Source organism: Phacochoerus africanus, chromosome 1, assembly GCF_016906955.1.
Source record: "Phacochoerus africanus isolate WHEZ1 chromosome 1, ROS_Pafr_v1, whole genome shotgun sequence".
Taxonomy (NCBI): domain Eukaryota; kingdom Metazoa; phylum Chordata; class Mammalia; order Artiodactyla; family Suidae; genus Phacochoerus; species Phacochoerus africanus.
Window position 1 is genome coordinate 124,337,660 of NC_062544.1, and position 20,175 is coordinate 124,357,834.

The 20,175-nt window shown below is 38.6% G+C and overlaps 1 protein-coding gene across 1 annotated transcript in view; it reads right to left on the minus strand.

Annotated features, from left to right (window-relative positions):
• CADPS (calcium dependent secretion activator) overlaps positions 1 to 20,175 on the minus strand; it is a 266,034-nt gene that overhangs the window by 108,362 nt on the left and 137,497 nt on the right. The window contains exons 11-14 of the mRNA XM_047778450.1: positions 15,965 to 16,066; positions 14,373 to 14,436; positions 13,835 to 13,958; positions 10,522 to 10,539 (exon numbers count right to left, since the gene is read on the minus strand). Coding sequence (XP_047634406.1) covers positions 10,522 to 10,539; positions 13,835 to 13,958; positions 14,373 to 14,436; positions 15,965 to 16,066 — 308 coding nt within the window. The remainder of the gene's footprint in view (positions 1 to 10,521; positions 10,540 to 13,834; positions 13,959 to 14,372; positions 14,437 to 15,964; positions 16,067 to 20,175) is intronic.

The following is a 20,175-nucleotide window of genomic DNA, read 5'->3' on the forward strand; positions in this document are numbered from 1 at the left end:
ATTTGAAAATGTTGCATATGTCAGACATAGCTAGACAAAAAAAAAATGTGGACATTGGGAAATAAATGCTCCCTTTTTGAGTCTCTTAAAACCTATGGTGTCAAACTCGAGAGTCTGAGCCTCAGGTTAGTATTCTAAACAAAATTTCAAGAGAAATGAACAGAAAGCAAACTAAACTAGAAAGCTGTCAAATAAAGGAAAGGTAGAAGTGTACAGTACTTGGTTTTGGCCTAGGCATGCCTTTGAGCCTCTGATATAACATGCTGGTCTGCGTTTGGGTGGGTGGAGGAGGCCCAGGAGGTGACGGGGGAGCTGCTCGGGTAGGTGAAGAGAGACGGTAAAAAAGTAAAGAGACAAAGTGACCATCACAAAGGGTGACAAATAAGATGACAAACTCCAAAAAGAACAATCAAACAAGCAAAAATGATCAAACACGAAGGGAGAGCTATTGCTTTCCTGGCAGGACTGCAACATTCCAGAGGTGTGACATCATGTGACAAGGGACGGGACTCTTACCAGCGTCATCAGCACCACCGTACTGAGACACTCAGAGGCTGAATGCAAATACTGGATGCCTTTATCCAGATGGATACACATGAATGATGGTGGCAGCATCATTGGCCAAAAGAAGATAGAATTTTTGTACAATGAAGAACACCTACACGTTAATAGCTGCTTCCTACTTTCAGAGGATCAGAGGTAGCACATGATGTAGATGCAGCTGGAGGATCTGGCTTTTTGCCAGCAGTACACTACTAACTTTCTATGTACTTTGGACCTTCCACCAAGTCTCTCTGTGCTTCTTCTTCTTCCTCTCTCAATTGAGAATATTAACATCTTTTTTGTGTACCTTGCAAGGTTGCTGATAAGAGCAAATAAAACAATGCACAGGACAGATCTCTCTAGTTTCAGTGGTCTACGAATGCTTATTGTTATCTCCCGCATTGTGAGAAGGCAGGAATTAATTGCTTTGCAAAAGCAGATGAAGGGCTGTGATTAGTTCAAGTGAGCTAGGGAATAGTCTTGCTCCCTTTGTGGAATTTCAACATGTCAAAATCTGTCATTTGGGGGAAAAATGTGTGGTATCTGATTGTTTCCAGCTCATTTAATTATTTTCAATTTGGAATTCTCATGGCTTTTATATTGTGGGTTGAATCATATATAAAAACTTGCCAGCTTATCAAATATGTTACTTGCTATTCCAAATGTTAGAATACCGTAATCAGCACTTGACCCATCTGTCATGTGGTTTACAATATCAGCACAGCAAACATCCTATAACAATAGCCTCTTCCTCAATACAGGCACAGAGCACCATCAGCTTCTACATTTCTCTCTCTTTAATAAGTGTCTCATTAACCTTGGACCTGGCCCTTTCTAATGGTTCTTGTTTATAAAGCAATCTGTACAGTGAGGGGAACATACTCCATTGCCAAGTTTGCGTCTTGATTTGCTTGAATTTTCAACTGGGAAAATGAATTTTACTGTAGGCATATAGGAAATGCAATTCTAGCAACAATAATTAAAATATGAGAGATAAGGATAAATATACTATTCTGGCAAAACCATCTATTAAAAGAAAAAGTTGACATCATCCTTTTTTTGTGGGACCACCTCAATGTTTTAAATGAAGGACTAAAAAAAAATTTATTCACCAGTCTCCTCTTACTTAAATCTTTTGTTTGGGAAAGATTTGTGTAAATAATCTAGAAAAATTGGTTGTAAACGATACCTATATAAAGGAAGACAACTACAGATCTCTTTATAAAAAGGGACTCTACATTTTATGTTTTGTTAAAATCCAGTTTTCCACCAACAACCGTGTGGAAAGTTGGGTTCATCTCTGGGAACACCTCCTGCTGGCTCTGGCTCTTTGAGCAAACCTGTGTTTCCTGAGTGTGCAATTCTCAGGAAAACTCTTCCTTTATTCTTCCCCAGATAACAGAACATGTATAAACCACTCAACCTGGTGCTTTATGAAACAATGAAATGTCCACAGGCTGATCCATAACTGGCGAGGCAGCAGTTACATATTTCAGCTCAATGGGTCTCGATGAAAATTCGTAAAGGGATTCCCTCCTGCCAACTGCCTGTCCAGAATTCTGACAGTGAGGTTTGCCACCATAGAAAAACAAGCTCCCTATTTTTTTCCCTCACAGAGCAAAACAAAAACATCATACCTTGGTTTCCAACTTCATTTACCCAATTACCATTGCTCATGTTTACACAATTAAATCTGCTTGGCTTCCAGAGAGGGAGTTTAAATGTGACTGCAGAAAAATAAAAAGAGAATTCCTCTGCATGCTCAGCTAAGCCAAGGAAGAGAGGCATCCAGGAGTGAGAGACTCTCCAATTAGCCCTTAAATAACCTGACCATCTCTAATTCCAGCAAGTGAATTGCCAGTCCCCAAAATATCATATGAGAGATGGATATTGTTGATGGAAAGCCCACTTACAACCAAGTTCCAACCTATTTATGTGTTTGTATTATGCTATTACTGAAAATAACTAGTCTGTACTGATTCACGTGGATTTGAGGGTAGCAGTGGATAAAAGCTAGAGTAGGAACAGAAAGCTCAATAGAGAGCCACAACATGCTTTCCAGAGTACTCTGCCTCCCTAAAACGATGACTCCATGGACCATACACTCAGCGCAGGGTTACAATTCAACATGCGGGAAGGCCCTCATATGTACTTGGTTCCCTGAGTCTTCATCACTCCATTTCAGAAGATTCCATCTTTAGGACAGTATAAAGCATGTGGTAGTAAGGACCAGTGGATGAATCATGGATTGTTTTCCCTAGTCTTTTTATTGCAGCCATCTTTGTCTCTTCCCCATAAGAACATGGGTGGCATGGCCTGTCCACTCTTTCTCTAACTTGTTTCCTCATTTTATGTCCCACTATTCAGGATCATGAGCCCACACTCTTGCCAAGGGGGTAGATATGCAACTCAAGTCTCATCATCCCCACCTCAACTGTTGCTAAAGATTCCAAGCCAGCCTTTAGTTCCTTCTCTCCCCTGAAGTTCACTGTTCACGTGGCATCCATAGTGATTTCCATAAAGCATGCATCTGAACCTGTCATACTTCTCCTCAAAAGCCTTTAAGAGACACTACCCCCCCACCCAAATAACAAGAGTTATGCCTTCATAACAAAGGCTCAATCCCTCTGTTAATACCTCTACTTGAGCACTTATAGTCCCTTAATAACAAACAATTATATGCATGTTTGTTTCCCCTTATGCCCTGTGAATTCTGTATTTCTAGGGGCTAGAACAGTACCTGGCCCAGGGCAGGTCCTCAAATATTGGTGGAAGGAAATCCTGCCCAATGCTGTGTTTTCATGGAAAAAATCCAATACTCTCTGATTGCAATGTACATGAAAACTGTAGGCAAATTTTATCTCTTACCCACCCCCCTGGTAACCTGACAAATGCATTAAGCTGAATTACTGAATAGTAAACATTATAACTTAAATTTACAAACCAGAGAAGAACTTCAGGCATCTTAACGGAATTAAAAATGATTTAAGATAATTATAATTCTTTGTATTTAATTCAAACTCTATCCACAAGAAAGAAATAATGGTATTCTGACATTTCCCCCTCCCATTTGGTATCTTTGTGTCTCAAAATTAGGCTTTGTCCTTGAGACTGGGCTGTTGCACCTAAGAAAAGTAAACTTACTTCTTGATAGACACAGTAGTGGACATCTGTTATTTTTATAGGCAATGTCGCCTTGCTCAGAATTGCCTCTCCTCCACTGCATGTGGCTCAGGTGCGAATGTCAAGCAATGAATCCTCCAGCGGCAGTTATGTGAGCCAAGCCAGGCCAGCCATAGCACCCTACACCACCATGGGTATTATGACTGGCTCAGGAATTAACATGTGACCCAAGCTGGACCAATGAGAAACTTTTCTGGAATTTTATACCACTTCTTAAAAAGGAAATCTCTTCCCTCTAGGGCCATCAGCTAGGATAAAAAGCTGGGGCTATCTACGGCTATGTTGCTCCCAACCTCACTACCATGACCTCCAATCACATTAAAGAAGCCTGTCAGCTTGGAGAAATAAAAACACACCATAAATTTTTATTTCTAAATCCAGTTCCTCTATGCATTTCCTAGCTACACAGGCTAAAAATTACCTTTTCTTGCTTAAGCTATTTAAGGTTGTTGGTTTTGTTGTTGTTTTACTGGTTTTTTGTTTGTTTGTTTGTTTGGGCTCTTGCTATAGCAAAAATACTGATTAATAGTACTGTTAAATATTCACCCCGTCCCTAAACAAATTTTCACATATATGGCCACAAGGTCTCTGGGGCAGGATCTTGGGACATCTGGAAGGATGATGAGTAGAGAAAACATTTCAACAAGGCCTAGGAACAACCCAGACTTTTCTTCTTGGGGAACCAGACCCTGACCCCCATGCCCCTCCTCCCTAGACCCCAGGCTTGGTGAAGTTGCCTTGCACTTATTCCTGCAGCATCCTGCAATCCCTTCTACAATACAGTCACTTATTCTATGCCTGTGTTCTCCAGCTTACTGGGAGCTCCCTGAGGGTAGGGACCTCAACTGTGTTTCCTCATTGCTCACTCCCCTGGTGTCTGGCACAGTTCCTGGAACTTAGTGGGTATTTAACAAATATATGTGGAACTATATTGCAACATTTTATTTTGAAATATATGATAAAGAGATAAATCAGCTGCCTCCTATATTCCACTGACATCCACACCCTAACCTCTGCATCAGCAGCTTCAGCATCCCCTGGGAGTTTGTCAGAAATGCAGATCTCCAGGCCTGGTCCCATACCTACCAAATCAGAATTTACATTTTAACAAGGCCCCCAGAGATTTGTGTAAACATTAAATTTTGAGAAGCATTGCTTTATAGTCCATTTTTGAACTCAAATATTATGTCTATATTGCAGATTGGATTTGGAGGTTTTGTTTTAATTTCTTTTTTTTTTCTTTTTTTTTTTTTTTGGTCACACCCATGGCATGTGAAAGTTTCTGGGCCACAGCAGTGACAACACTGGATCCTTAACCCACTGCACCACAAAGAAACTCCTAGAGGTTTCCTTTTAAATAACAATAAATAAATAATAATAACATTATAAAATCATAGGTAGATATTCAGCTATATAATAATAAGTGCTTACTATATATGCCAGGCATCATATTAAGAGCTTTATTTGGAATATGTGTTTTAATCTCTCCAACAATCCTTTGAGAGGAAGAACTGCTATGAGCCCCTTTTACAGAAAACAAAAGTGAGGCTTAAAGAGGTTAAAAAACTAATAGGAGCCAAAATTGTGATTTAAATTTTTGGTATAACAAATCCTGAGTGCTCAGGCTGTTCCTGAGGTTCTGTTTTCTTGGAGCTGAACATGTAGGATTCCAGCATTTGGATGGTGGATGTCTTCAGCTGTCACACTGGAAACTCGGACCACTTAATACATTGTAAGTGGAGCCATTATCTCTCAGTTAAAGCAGCTTGAAGATGGGGGTGGGCTGGGGTGGAGGTGAAAATCCTGAATAGCCTGCAGGACCCCAGACTAGAGTCATTCACTGCCTTTCTTATTGTGAAACCAGTTCCTTTTCTCTAAGCCTTGATGTTCCCATCTGTCAAAGGAAAGTTTGGGATTAAGTTCAAAATCTTGTTTTGGTCTTATAATTTTATCACGAAAAACGCAAGTATTTCATAGTATGGAAGTTGAAAGTGCAGGCTTTGGAATTAGCCTTGAATTCAAATTCTGTCTCTGCAACTAACCAGCTGTGTGACTTTAAATGAAGGGACTTATCGCTCTATTTCTATTTCTCTATAGTTCTATAGACAAAAAGAGTGGTTTCTTATTTCATGGAGTGTAAGAGGCACATTTTAACATTTCCAAAATTGGATGCATCTTACACTTGATGGAGTGTCACAGTTTAGTTGGCAGCATTATTTTATTCTTAAAGAGTACATAAATTAATGGTGTATCTTATAATTGATGGCTTTTAGAGTCAATGAAATATGCTAATAAGATACTTACAGAATTGTGAAAATTAAATGAGATATGCAAGTATCTACTTAGCACATACTAAATTCTCAATAAATGACAGTTGTTATCATGATCAGCAGCAGTACCTTTTTTTCTGGTAGAAGAGATATTAGTTTCATGTTTATTGGATCATGGTATATATATATATATATATATATATATATATATATATATATACACACACACGTTAAAATATACACATATTTTAATGACCGCAGCTACGGCATATGGAAGTTCTCAGGCCAGGGATTGAATCTGAGCTGCAGTTGTGACCTATGCCGCAGCTGTGGCAATGCCAGACCCTTAACCCAATGTACAGGGCCAGGGATTGAACCTGCGCCCCTGCAGTCAGATTCTTAACCCACTATGCCACAGGGGGAACTCCAACTCATGGCATTTTTTTGTCTGTCTGTTTTTAGGGCTGCACTTACAGCATATGGGAGTTACCAGGCTAGGGGTCAGATCAAAGCTGCAGCTTCTGGGCTACACCACAGCCACAGCAAGGCAGGATCTGAGCCATGTTTGTGACCTACACCCCAGCTCATTTCAATGCCAGATCCTTAAGCTACTAAGCAGGGTCAGGGATCTCATGGATACTAGTTGGGTTTGTTATCATTAAGACACAATGGGAACTTCCCAGGGCATATATTTTTTTAACACATCCTCTCTTCTTCCAAGATCCTTCTTGGTGATGGTGTTTGAAACATGTCTCTCCTTGCCCCCTTCACTTTTTATAAAGTATAGATGAGGAACTAACCTACAGAATAATTTGGGCTTGGAAACTCTGATTGATATATCACTAAAAGAAGAAGAATGAAGAGGCAAACATCCAGTCACTTATGTATAAAACACGAAGCAGAAGATGGTCCTTATCTGAGGATCTTGCTGAGATGGGATGTGACCTCACTGGTCTTTTGGGTGGGTGGTTCCACACTGTGTGTGGAGACAAGTTTGTTGGTCTCTCTTTTCTCCTTCAACTGGACTGGGACCTATGAGACATTTGATGGAGACAGGGAAAGATACACAACCTCAACACTATAGAATCTTCATGGAAATCCTTTGGATGGATTTGACTTGCTCTAGAAGGTTCCTGTCCATTTGGAAATAATAATAATAATAAAAAGTCAGTTCTTTGGTAATCTCAGGAATCTCTGCTACCCTCAGGAAGACTTCACAGTGAAAAGATGGTGGCAATTATCTGGTTCCAGAAAGAGCCGCTTTGTTTTTCTTCCTGAATTAAAAGTTTTAAGTACTTTTGAATTTAGCCATTGAGTGAAAGGGTATTATCCAAGTGCCTGTCACATTAGTTGGAAAAGCTGCATGATGAAGAGAGACCAAAAAAAAAAAAAAAAGGTATTTGAATTTAAAATGATCTGGGTTGGGGCGTTCCCATCGTGGCTCAGTGGAAACAAATCCGGCTAGCATCCATGAAGACATGGGTTCAATACCTGGCCTCGCTCAGTGGGTTAAAGATCCAGCATTGCCGTGAGCTGTGGCATAGCCTGGCAGCTATCACTCCAATTTGACCTCTAGCCTGGGAACTTCCATATGCCATGGGTGCAGCCAGATAAAAGCAAAACAAAACCAAAAATCTGGTTCAAGGAGATGCAAACTATTGCATTTGGAGTGGATAAACAATGAGATTCTGCTGTATAGCATGGGGAACTATATCTAGCCACTGGTGACGGAACATGATGGAGGATAAGGTGACAAAAATAATGTATGTGTGTGTGTGTATATATATATATATATATATATATATATATGTATGTATGTATGTATACACACACACACACATACACAACTGTGTCACTTTGCTGTATAGCAGAAGTTGACAGGATATTGTAAATCAAGTATAATAAAAATTATTTTAAAAAATAATCTGCATTCAAATCCTGCTTGATAATGTCACATAGGCTTTCCAAATCTCAGCCCTCTCAGCTGTAAGAGGGGCAATAATGAAGACTTCTCTATGGGACTAAGGGAAAGACTGAACCAGATCCTCCATACCAGGGCCTTAGCATGGTACTAGGGTCCATCTCTCTCTCTCTCTTTATCTAATTTTGCAAATTCTTGCCATATTTGAAGGAAAAATAATTTTATTTCGAGTTCCAATAAAACTGCTTTGATGCTCAGAAAATTATGTAAGTATTTAGCCAAGATTTCAGGCAAAACAGCAATAGGAGTTTAGACTTTCTCAGAGCTTGCTGGGTTCAGAACGTGTGATGGTTTTAATGGAAATGTATTTAAAATAATAGAATTAATTTGCAGGAGTCACAGCTTTTTTTTTTTTTTTGTAGAGTAACAGCCTTTTACATCTTTTTTTTTGAGATACTGTAATTAAACTGAACATTTATTTCTAATAATGCTACCAGACAGAAAGCATAAGTCCGCCATAATGCCATCTGCAGAGTCCCGAAGCCTTTCAAAGCACAGCCTGACTAAAGGACTCCCTGGCCGTCCATATTTCACCCCGATTTGCACGTGTAACTCCAGCTGTGCCCTGCCACCTCCATGCAATTGGTTTTGCATACTTATCCATGTATTCAGGCTTTGCTTCCTCTAAGGACACTGAAAAGGGAGGGAAGGTTAAGAAAAAGGATCACAAGGTCAGGAAATATGTGATTATGATTGAGCTCTATTTTACCTAGAAGAGCCCTTGGACATACTAAGCTTCAAACCCAACTCTGCTTTGACCTTAACTTTTAGGTCCAGTTTTACTTTCTTCCTCCTCCTCCTCATTCTTTTCTCTCCTTCCCTGCTAGTGTGTTTTTTTCTGAAATGCAAACCACCAAGCCATCCCCTTACCTAAGGAGGCTTCAATGGTTCTCTATAGCCTTTGGAAGTAAGACACGTGGATTTTTCTTGTGAACAATCTGTATTCACATAAGGGTTTGTATATATTTCAGGTGAAGAAGATTTGGACCATGAGAAACAGTCTGAACTCTGTGTTTTTTGGGGATGTAAAGGAGATCATGCCTCCTGCTTCTGTTGCCATCAACAGCACCCATTCCTGCCGTCATTTCACTCTGTTTTGCAACCACATTGAATTACTTAGTAGCTAAGAGTATGGCCTAGCATCTAGACAAATATTCTGACTTTACCAACTTACTCTTCTAGGAGCAAGTTATTTAAACTCTCCATATCTCACTTTGCTCATCTCTAAAATGGGAATAATAGTAGTAGCTATGTCATAAGGGATTTGAGGATTTAATGACTGTATACATATAAAATATTTAGAGTTGCACCTGGCATGTGATACACACTGAATAAGCTTTTGTTATTTTTATTGACTGTATGCTTTTTTAATGTATTTTGCATGTATTACTATGTTTATCTAGGATGCCTCTCCACTTTCCAATCCCATCTCCTTTTCACTGATACTATTTCATCCTACAAGATGCAGTTCAAGCTTATCATCCTTATGAAGACTTTCATGGTTTTCTGACAATACCCTCTGACACATAACTGTAGCAACTGGTGTTACTGCATATTGAATTTGTAATTTGCACTTAGGCACCCATTTACACATATGCTCTACAAGGCTAACAGCTGTTTCCTCTTGGTTACATAGTCCTTGGCTGTTACCACTGTACCTGACACATAGTAGGCTCCCACTAAGCACTTGTCTAATGAATGAATAAATGAATGAGTGAATGAATAAATGAATAAATGAACACCTTCCCTTTTAGGGAGAGAAAGGCTTGTATGTTCTGAACATAGGTTTGCGCATCTTCAAATACTTATTGCATACCATCAAAAATCCTTTCTGAATTGATCTGAAATACATTCAACTTTGATTAAATGCTCATTATTTTTTGAGAATCCTTTAGGCTTTAAAACAATGATCATACTGTAGATTTATTAAAATTTTAAGGTAGAGCTTTCCTCAAAATAGGTTCAGAAGTTTGAGGGCCAAACAGGAAGAAAATTCCAAAGCCAGCGAACTTTTAAAAACTTTCCTCTCATGAAACTTCCAGCAAGGGCTCCTGTTCAGCCACCGGTGTGTGTATCCTGCCTCATCACGTGACATGTACAAGAACAACACGGACACAACTCCTCTCTGCCTTGGCTGATACACATTCATTAAAGAACACAAAATTCTCAAGAGGGCACGAAACAGAAAAAAAGAAATGAAAAACAAAAAGGAAGATTAGTTTGGTTCAGTAATTAAAAAAAAAAAAACACGTGAGGCCAAATCACGTGGCATCCTGAAACCAAAGATGAAATGAAACTCCACATCAAACCAGAGTTCTGTTCCTTCAAAGCCTATGCCTTTACAGAAATTCTGCTCTATAGAGGTCAACATCTAATGGGCATGAGATATCATTAGACAGCACAAATTAACTCCTTAAGTATCATTGCAACTCCACATCGGTCCTTGGGAGTACATATCTTAAGGAGCTATTGAAAAACAAAAACAAAAACTAAATATAACTCAACAGTCCTGATAGGTTTATAATGCATAGACAATTGGTTCACCTGCGTCCTTTTGATTCTCTATTTGAAAGAGAGAGCACGATAAGGAGAGAAGAGAGAGAGAAACAAGAACACATATGCAGGATTAATGAGCAAGTGAACCAAAATGCCCCCCACTTATGTGTGATACATGATATTGGAAAGAAAAAGTTGCCCCTGGGTTCCCACCGCCCGGAGGTGTGGGGGCCAGCAAAAAAAGGCTCCTTCACAGAAGTGGAAAATGCTGCACAAATAGAAAATTAGTAAAATTAAGTTTAATGTGAAATCAAGCTATGAAACATACATGAACTATCCAAGTGACAATTAAGTCATATGTTCTAGCCAGAGCTTAGAGGATGAGGACAAGTCAAAATCTCCAGAAAGAACAAGGAAAAGCTTCCAAGCTTGAGAGAGAACAAACAGGAGGCATTTAAGATCTATTTTTTACAGAGAATGGACCACCTTGTGTGATCTTATACCCGCAACAGTTTGACATCTTAAACATGGGAAAAGAAGGCATGGTTTTGCCCCAACTGTCCTTTAACTGACATCTAACACATTGCTCCCCGCCTAGCTGCTACCTTTTGATTGTGTACCAGTGACAAGCACTTTACAAATTGGGGTTACACACAAGCAAAGTAAAAATGCATTCAGGTCACAGACAGAGAATAACTGAAAAACTTACAGACAAATCTGAGTTTATCACAAACAAATGGCTTAATTGTCTAACCTGTGTTAGGCTGATAAAAAGTGACTGGACTTCTCACAGTGGGTTTCACAAACAGAATCAACAGACAAGCCAATGCTAAAAAACTTGAAGCAAGGAGAGTGAGTTGGTTTGGACCTGGATTTTCTTGAAATAATGGAAACAGAAAGAGTGAAGACAGCATGGCGAGGAGGTGGTAGGTACTCACGAATGGTTAAATCCATCACTTGGGAGGCCAAGCAGAAGACAGGATGCTCATACATTTCTCTCTTTTTCCCTATAAAAGAGGATTTGGGCATGCAAGAGGCTTAGGTCAGAGGTAAAGAGGTTAAAGGTCATAGGTTAGAGGAAAAACGTTACATTAGCTCAAAGGAAAATAGCCACAGAATATTTTGGGATAAACACAGGATAAAAGAAAAAGGAGTTTCAAAATTGGAGATCTACTGGATTAACCATTCAGCATGCCGTGAGTCACGAGAGAGATTGTGACCATGATTTTACACGTCTCTTCAGAATTATTTGCAAGAGTACAATGACCAAAAACATCATGAATAAAGGGAAACAGAATCTCATTGACTGAAGGCTCCAAGATACTAAGGATTTCAGACTTTAGTATCTAAGGCTCTTGAGGTATTTCTTCATAAACATAGTCTCCAGCAATATTACTACAACTTCTTTCCAAAATTCTCAGGGAACTAAGCTGTTAATGGTCACAGAGGGGCTCAAATGTAAAAATGGAAGATTTCTTTTCTGAAGGTAGGCTCATAACCTTGTAAAAGAAAGTTGTCTGGTAGTAATATCTTTCAAGCTGCAATGTCTCAGCCTATGGTGGACTATGTTCATGAAAGAAAACCTGATACATGCAGCCAGAGGATGTTGGGTTGTCTGAATTAACAATCCCAGCATGCTTTGAAATTGGTGTCACAGCCACTTTTGCAGAGGTGATGTCAAAAAGTGGCTGAGCCAATCACGGACAAGGAAGGAGAGAAGCGGAAGAGAGCAGGTAGTGTGGAATGAGGTACTTCTCTGAAAAGAGAGTTGGAAAAAAAAGATTGGTTTCTTCAAAGAATCCCCAGACCTAAAAGTCACAGTGCAAAAGATAATTAACACAACCAAGAAGAATTGAGGCACAAAAGGAAATTACAGACCAGCTGATCTACTTTGGAAATGAATGCATTTTTACTTACAGATCTTAAAGTTTGTTTTTGGATATATTTATCTGAAAGAAGAGAGCAGATCTTACCAAAAGACTGGTAATAGCTAGACCAAGACCTACGTACAAGGCAGCAGACATGGCAACTGAAAGTTTCTTGATCCCATCCCATCTCTGGCCTTGCCTAGAATTATTAGGTACCCAGTTGACTTTACCAAATACAACCAATCATTATGTCCTGGGAAAGTAAATGCTGGAATAATTATTTGCTAATATAGCCCTTTAACGATCTTCTTGTTCCTCTATTTTTGTCACTCATTACCAAGTCAAGAGTTGATAAACATCCTTTTAGTGCCCAATTCTTAAGTATTTCTCCCTGGATGCATAACAATGAATTCATTACCACTGGTACACAATTTGCATTGTCAGACAGACAAAATTGAGAGAGGGAGGACATGTAATGTACAGAACACTGTGGATTTGACATGATCTTAACCTAATTCTCTAAGGAAACAAGGATTTTGGCAGGGTAAGTGATGGGGTTTTGGTAGTTGATTAGGTCTCTCTTATTTTTTCCCCAGTCATGTCCTGAAGGCAGACAATGGGCATTTCTGGTTTTACTTGGGTGTTTCACATGTGAGAGAACATTAGATTCCAGAATGCGGACACATTGAGTTTTGCACACAGAACTTCCACATTTATACACTTACACCACTGGTCAAGTTGGGTGTGGTTTTCAAATCACCCTATAGCAGCCAACAGGGTAACAATGAAAAGTGATTAATACCTTTGTAAATGAACAGGTCCCAAAGAACCATATCTTCGCAAGTAGAGTGAACTCAAAGTGCCTTAGGGCGATTACTTGGTCATCAGTGACCACTTCCCTAAAACTTGAGAGGGCAGTGACAACAACCATCCTAGGTTTGGGGTAATAAGAAGGAGCAAGATCTAAAGCAAACCAGGAGCCGTCAGAGACGGCCGAACACTAGCCTGCCATCAAGTTTGAAAAGCTACCAAAAGACAAGATACTTTCAAGGGGCAAGAAAGAGTTAAGCAAAATCTTGATGTTCCTTTATTCAATTCTCGTTTTACTTCCTAAGTTATCAACAGTGGACAACAAACCGTTTTGTTTTCCTCTATTTAAAGAAGGTAGCAACCCTATGGAACTCTTTCACAGGAAAAATGTTAGCCACAGAGCAAAGGTAGGGCTAACACAGACTCTTTGAAGGACCTTAGTTATCTGATAACATCCTATATTCAATACTCTTCCCTGTGAAGACTGTTCCTGAACCCCTGTTCTTTAATTCATTTACATGGCCACAGCTGAGGAAGCTATCACAATTCAAGTGCTTTCAAGTTTCAGCTTAACATTCTGAGATGGGCCACTGTTTTCTGATGCCCATCAGGAAAGAGAGAGACTTCCCCAGGGAGGCATACAAAAATTTAACTTAAAACCTGGGGGCAGATGGGGGCCTTACCTTCAATTTTGGCATACTCTGAGAGCCGAGAATAGTTGACTAAAGCAGCCTGCTCTAGACATTTACGAATGACTGTTTTTACCTCCTCTTGTGGCACTGGAGTTACAATATCTTTCATCAAAACCTACAGGTGGAAAAACAAGGTTATTAAGATGGTTCAGCGACATGTGTTATTCATTTATACTTCTTAAAGAATTCAGTTTAAAAATTGGTGTAAATGCCTCCTTGCAACTTAGTACTGATCAGGAGCTATTGTTAAAGAAAGAATGAAAAATTCCAATGCACGGTTAAGATGCCAAAGCCTGTCCATGAATCACAGAAGGGCTAGGAACATCTCTTCAGTATATCCTAACTGTTTGAAAGTCCAGGGATAGAATATCTACAATTTTGGTACTTTCTTCATATTTATTCTGGTATCTGATGAATGGCAAACAAATCCTTTAAAAATTATAAACAAGGTCATACGACCACAGTATTTCATCACAATTATGTTCATGTCTCTGTGTATATATCATTTGTCTTTTACTTTCACTCTTACCCTTTCCAAGAGTGAGAGAGTAGCTTTCAAAGCACCTTCAGGTCGACCAAATGGAAAGCAATACCTAAAAAGGACAGAAGAATTTTCAGGTTGCCCAAACTGATTACATTTTAGCATGAAATATGCTATATTCTGATTCCTACAGCGACTCTCTGAGGAACGGCGAATGCTTTTTATTTTGTCACATTGTGTTATGTTAATCTGAATTCACACCATATATGTGTGTATATAATGTATATATGTGTATGTGTGAATAATGACTAAAGAGAGACTCTGCAAATGTCTGCAAGAGAAAAGAATATTTCGAGTGATGACATCAGGCTCTGTTTAGATTTCTATTGTGAAGGAGAACCACTTTTTAGCTCAAATGTGGCCCTCTATAGTATTATTGAGACCAGCATTAAAAATACTTGTTGAGAGCTATAATGAAAAAATTTAAAAAAGAAAAATCATCATATAAAAAAATAAAAAAACTCATTGAAAGAGGCTAAAATTCAAACATACTTATTTAAAACCCCAGAGGATTAAGATAAGAAACAAAGGAGTGTATTCTGAGTGAATTCATGCTTCTGTTAACTGTCTTTCCTTGATTGTAGTTTTTCATTGTTGTTTGATCTTTTGTTATTGTCAATGTTACGTTGCACAGAGTGTAGGACAGATAAAGATTCATCCAGGAGGTTTGTAATGGCACAGAGAGAATTATGTCAGGTACCACTAAGAATCCTAATGACTATTTCAGGCTGTCACAAGCCCTTTGGGACACTCTTCCTCTTGGTACACAGGGAGTAGGGAGGGCTACCAAAAACCAGGCTATCCTAGGTCTATGCCACTTCCCACTTGATGGCTGAGTGGTCTTGGATAGGTTGCTTAATCTCTCTCAGTCTCAGTTTACTTGTTTGAATGGGGACTATCAAAACTACCTTACACAATTGTCCTAAGAATTAAAAAAATGACTTTATACTTATCTAGCCTCTAGTTCTCTATGGTACACAGGAAGAATTTAATAAATAGGAACAATTTATGAGCTCTTATTTGACATTTCTGGTCCAGAGCCACCAGTGCAGCTTTAAAAATGTCTAGTTTGCTCTATATGGATAAGCAGGCTATGTGGTGCAAGGCCCAAGTGCCAAACCTGCTGGCTATTATGAAGGGAAAAGTCAGACCGTCAAAGTGGATGCAATTTTCTTTCCTTCTCTTTGATGCTCCCTAGTTCTGTTTTCAGAGAACGTAGAAGGAGAAGGTAGAGATGCTCTTCTGGTTACCACTCCCTTCCTTCTCTGTTCATGAGAACTGATTCACAGGACTTCTCACTGTTTTATTTAGAAACCTTGAAGAAGCATCAAATTCAATGTTTTGGTAGATTTTTTAGATAGACTGATGATAACAAGGAAGTCTTTGTTTTTTTAGTGGAAATAACATGAACTTAAGATTTCCAAGTCTCCTGGCTACTGTCTTGGTGAGCTTTTTAATTTAGCTATTTCTAAATATCCAGTGTGTCTCTGAGAGATCTACCGTTTTAGAAAAATCAAGCCCTTAATTTGTCTCTTCCCAATCTCATCCTCCTAAAAAGCCCATTAACCCCAGACCCTTACCTAAAATGTGTAATCTGATTTTCCAACAGGACTCGGAGTCTCTCTTTGATTTCTTCAAAACGTTCCTTTTCTTCAACAGTCACAGTTCCAATTCCATCAGGCCTGAAAGAAGACATGTCATGAGGTGACAGGAACCTCATATGCTGACACCATCAAATCAAATCTCTAGCAGGAGGAAACTGTCTAGTTTAGAAGAACAACTACAGTGATCGATATGACCTTAGGAGAAGTTCCGCTCTCTAGTGTTGGCGACTAGAGGGATGGGGTATTTTGAGGTAATCCTTTAGAGACATTTGTAGAACTGTCGCTCATTTATTGTGAAATGGTAAAATGTACAAAGTGGTGGCTTGCAGGTTAAGTCCAGCTTCTAGACCTGTTCTGTCTGGCTCAAAGCCTCTTAAAATCTTGAACTGCTTTCCAACAGTTTCTAAATTAGAAAAGTTTTATAATATGGCCTCTTGAAGATTTAGAACAGCTAGCATTAATTGGTGAGTGGCAACAAACAGGTAGTGGCTTAGCTGGGATGGGCACTCACCTGGTCCCTATCTCTAATTTACATTACCTGTCTCTCCTGTAGGCACTTAGGTTTGGGACTCCTGAGTTACACAAACTCCTATGAAAACCAGCTGTCCTGTAAATGTCTGTCTTTCCCAGGGCTAAATGTTGTTAAATGACTTGCTTTCAAGCTTCTAATTACAGATGTTCAGATTAATTTAAGTACTCAAGTATTAACTAAAGAACAAATTACAACACATTGTAGAAATTATAAAACCTCAATGAAAGAAAATGAAGAAAACGCAAATAACTGGAAAAATATCTTGTGTTCATAGGTTAGAAGATGTAACACTGTTAATATGTCCATGCTATTCAAAGCCATCTATAAATTCTATGAAATCCCTATCAAAATTCCAACTGGGATTTTTCACAGTAATAGAAAAAAATTCTAAAATTTGTAAGGAAACATAAGTAATTCTGAAAAGGAAGAGCACATTTGGAGGCATCACACTTCCTGAATTCAAACCATCTCACAAAGCTGTAGTAATCAAAACAATATGGTACTTGCATAAAAACAAACATATAGACCATTGGAACAGAACTGAGAGTCTAGAAATAAACCCTCGTATATATGGGTCAACTAATATTTGACAAGGGAGCTAAGAATCCTCAATGAGGAAAGTTCAATTTCTTCAATAAATGGCATTGGGAAAACGATATCCACAAGCAAAGGAATGAAATTGGACCCTTAGAACACTCACAAAAAAAGAACTTGAAATGGCTTAAGGACACATGTAAGACACATGAAATTAAATCCTGAAACTAAATATCCTAGAAAGAAACATAGAAAAAAAGTTCTTTGACACTGGTCTCAGCAATGCTTTTTTTGGATATTACACCAAAAGCAACAAACAACAAAAGCAAAATAGATAAGGTAAAAAAAAAGGTGACACCAGAGCAAACTAAAAAGCTTTTGCACAGCAAAATGTAAAGACAATCGATGGAATGAGGGAAAATATTTGCAAACCTTCTATCTGATAAGGGGTTAATATTCAAAATATAGAAGTAACTCATAAAAACAGCAAAAAACCCAAGTAATTTCATTGAAAATAGGTAGAGGACATAGACTTCATTTCTCCAATGAAGAGATACAAATGGTCAACAGGTACATGAAAAGATGCTCAACACCATTAATCATCAAGGAAATACAAATCAAAACTGCAATGATTTATTACCATACAATGTCATAACGGCTGTTATCAAAACGAAAAGACAACAAATGAGTGTTAGTGTAGAGAAAAATGACCCTTTGTGCACTGTTGGTAGGAATGAAAATTGGTACAGACACTATAGAAAATGGTATAGATGTTCCTCAAAAATTAAAAATAAAACTGCCATATGATCCAGCAATCCTATTTCTGGGGACATCTGAAAAAGGAAATCACTATCTTAAAGATACATCTGCACCCCTATGTTAACTGCAGCATAATTTACAATAGCCAAGATAGGGAAACAACCAAAGTTTTTTGCTGACAATATTATCTATGGACAGATGAGTGGAAAAGAGAATGTGATATATACACAGTAGAGTATTAGTCACAAAACATAAGGAAATCCTGCCTTTTGCAACAACATGGATGGACCTTAAGGGCATTATGCTAAGTGAAATAAATCAGACTATATAATTCCACTTAGATGTAGTATCTTAAGAAGCTGAACTCATAGAAGTAGAGAGTAGGATGGTGGTTGCCAGGTCCTGGGTGAAATGTGGAAATGTTGGTCAAAAGGTATAAACTTCCAGTTATAAGAAGAAGTTCTGGGATCTAATGTACCCTACAGTGACTATAACAGTATTGGATTATTTACTTGAAAGTTGTTAAGAAAGTAGGTCTCAGAGCTGCTACTGTGGCTCGGTGGAAATGAACCCAACTAGTATTCGTGACCTGGGTTCAATCCCTGGCCTCACTCAGTGGGTTGGGGATCTGGTGTTGCTGTGAGCTATGGTGTAGGTCACAGGCATGGCTCAGATCCTGTGTTGCTATGGCTGTGGCATAGGCTGGCACCTGCAGCTCCAAATCGACCCCCAGTCTGGGAACTTCCATATGCCACATGTGCAGCCCTAAAAAGCAAAAACAAAAAAAAAAAAAGAAAGAAAGTAGATCTTAAATATATCAAGTAGATCTTAAATATATCAACACAAAGGGATGTAGGTGTAACTACTTTTACTACAGTAATCATTTTTCAATATATACGTGTACCAAATCATTACACTGTACACCTGAAACTTACATGTATGTATGTCAATATCTTAGTAAAGGTAGAAAAAAGAACAAACCATATAGGCTATTTTTCAATCGTAGTGAACTATTGCTCATTTAATACAAAGAATGACTCCAGCATAAATAAGGGAATTTCAGCTTAATTACAGCATTCTCATGTTTCTGAATCACCATTAGGTTCACACACATTTTCCTTATTTATTTCCTTTGGCCCATTCACGTAGAAAATACAAAGGAAGGCTGCATATTTAAAGCCCAAATTTATCTGTGCCAAATTAGACATAGGATAATCTGACCCATTCAAAGTCTTCAGCATCCCAGATCTTGCAGTGACTTGTTTTGACTACTGGCTGAGCCAGTTTGCAGATTGGTGTGTCACCATGAAACTTCTATTGGAACATTCTTCAGTTTGCAAATGCAAGTCATCTTGAGACCAAACAAATGGTCTTATTTATAGGCCTTCTCAAGGATCCAGCATAAGTTGGGAAAATCCTGTATACCAGACCAGTCTGACTGCACAAAAGACTTGGCAAATGATAGCTGCGTACCTCCTGTTAGGGGTTTATTGGTCAGCTTCCCTTCTTTTTAAGTACTAAAAATGCCCTACTTGAAAACATCCCTAAATAGTAAAAGCCTGTGTAGCCCATCTCTTCACGCCCTCCTGAATTTACAGGCAAAATGGTATCAGGTAGGCCTGTTCTCTTGGAATCTATACTTGTGCCCTTATTTTCAAAAAGATATCTGAAGTGTTAATTTATGAAGTTTATTAAAAACGTTTTTTTAAACACAAAGGACCCACAAATCTCTAGTCAGATCTCAGGATTAGTTCACTGACCTCACAAAATATATGTGACACTTTCTGCAGTAGTGGCTCATGTTTGTTATAATCTATAACTTCCTTTAACTTGGCCTTTGGATTTTGCAGACACAAAATTCCACTTGCTAATGCACTGAACCTTACAATTGGTGTGTGCAGGCATACAATCGAATTGGGGGAAAAAAGGAGCCATTTTAGGTATTTTGTTTCTTAGCAGGGAATTAACCCAGAGAAAAACGCTCTTAAATGTAAGGTACAATTCGGAGAGGAGTTTATAGATCACAGGGAAAAGTCTGAAAACCATTTACCACAGGGAGCCCAGGGATGTGTGTGGACATTATTAAGAAATAAACCTTTCTGTGAAGAAAATCATTCCTTTCTTAACCAACAAGTCTTCCAAGGCCATTAGGCAGTTAAAAGATAGCTCTTAGTTTGTATTTGAGATGATAAAAACTGAACATTTAGTGTGTGCCTGGGCTTTGTGTAATTCTCACTACAAGGGGTATTATTACAAACATAAATTTGGATTATGATGTCCCCCCTTCTGTTTTGATGATTCACATTTATAATTACTAAAGGTATCGGATGGCAGCTTCCATGATTCCTTGGACTAGTTTGTG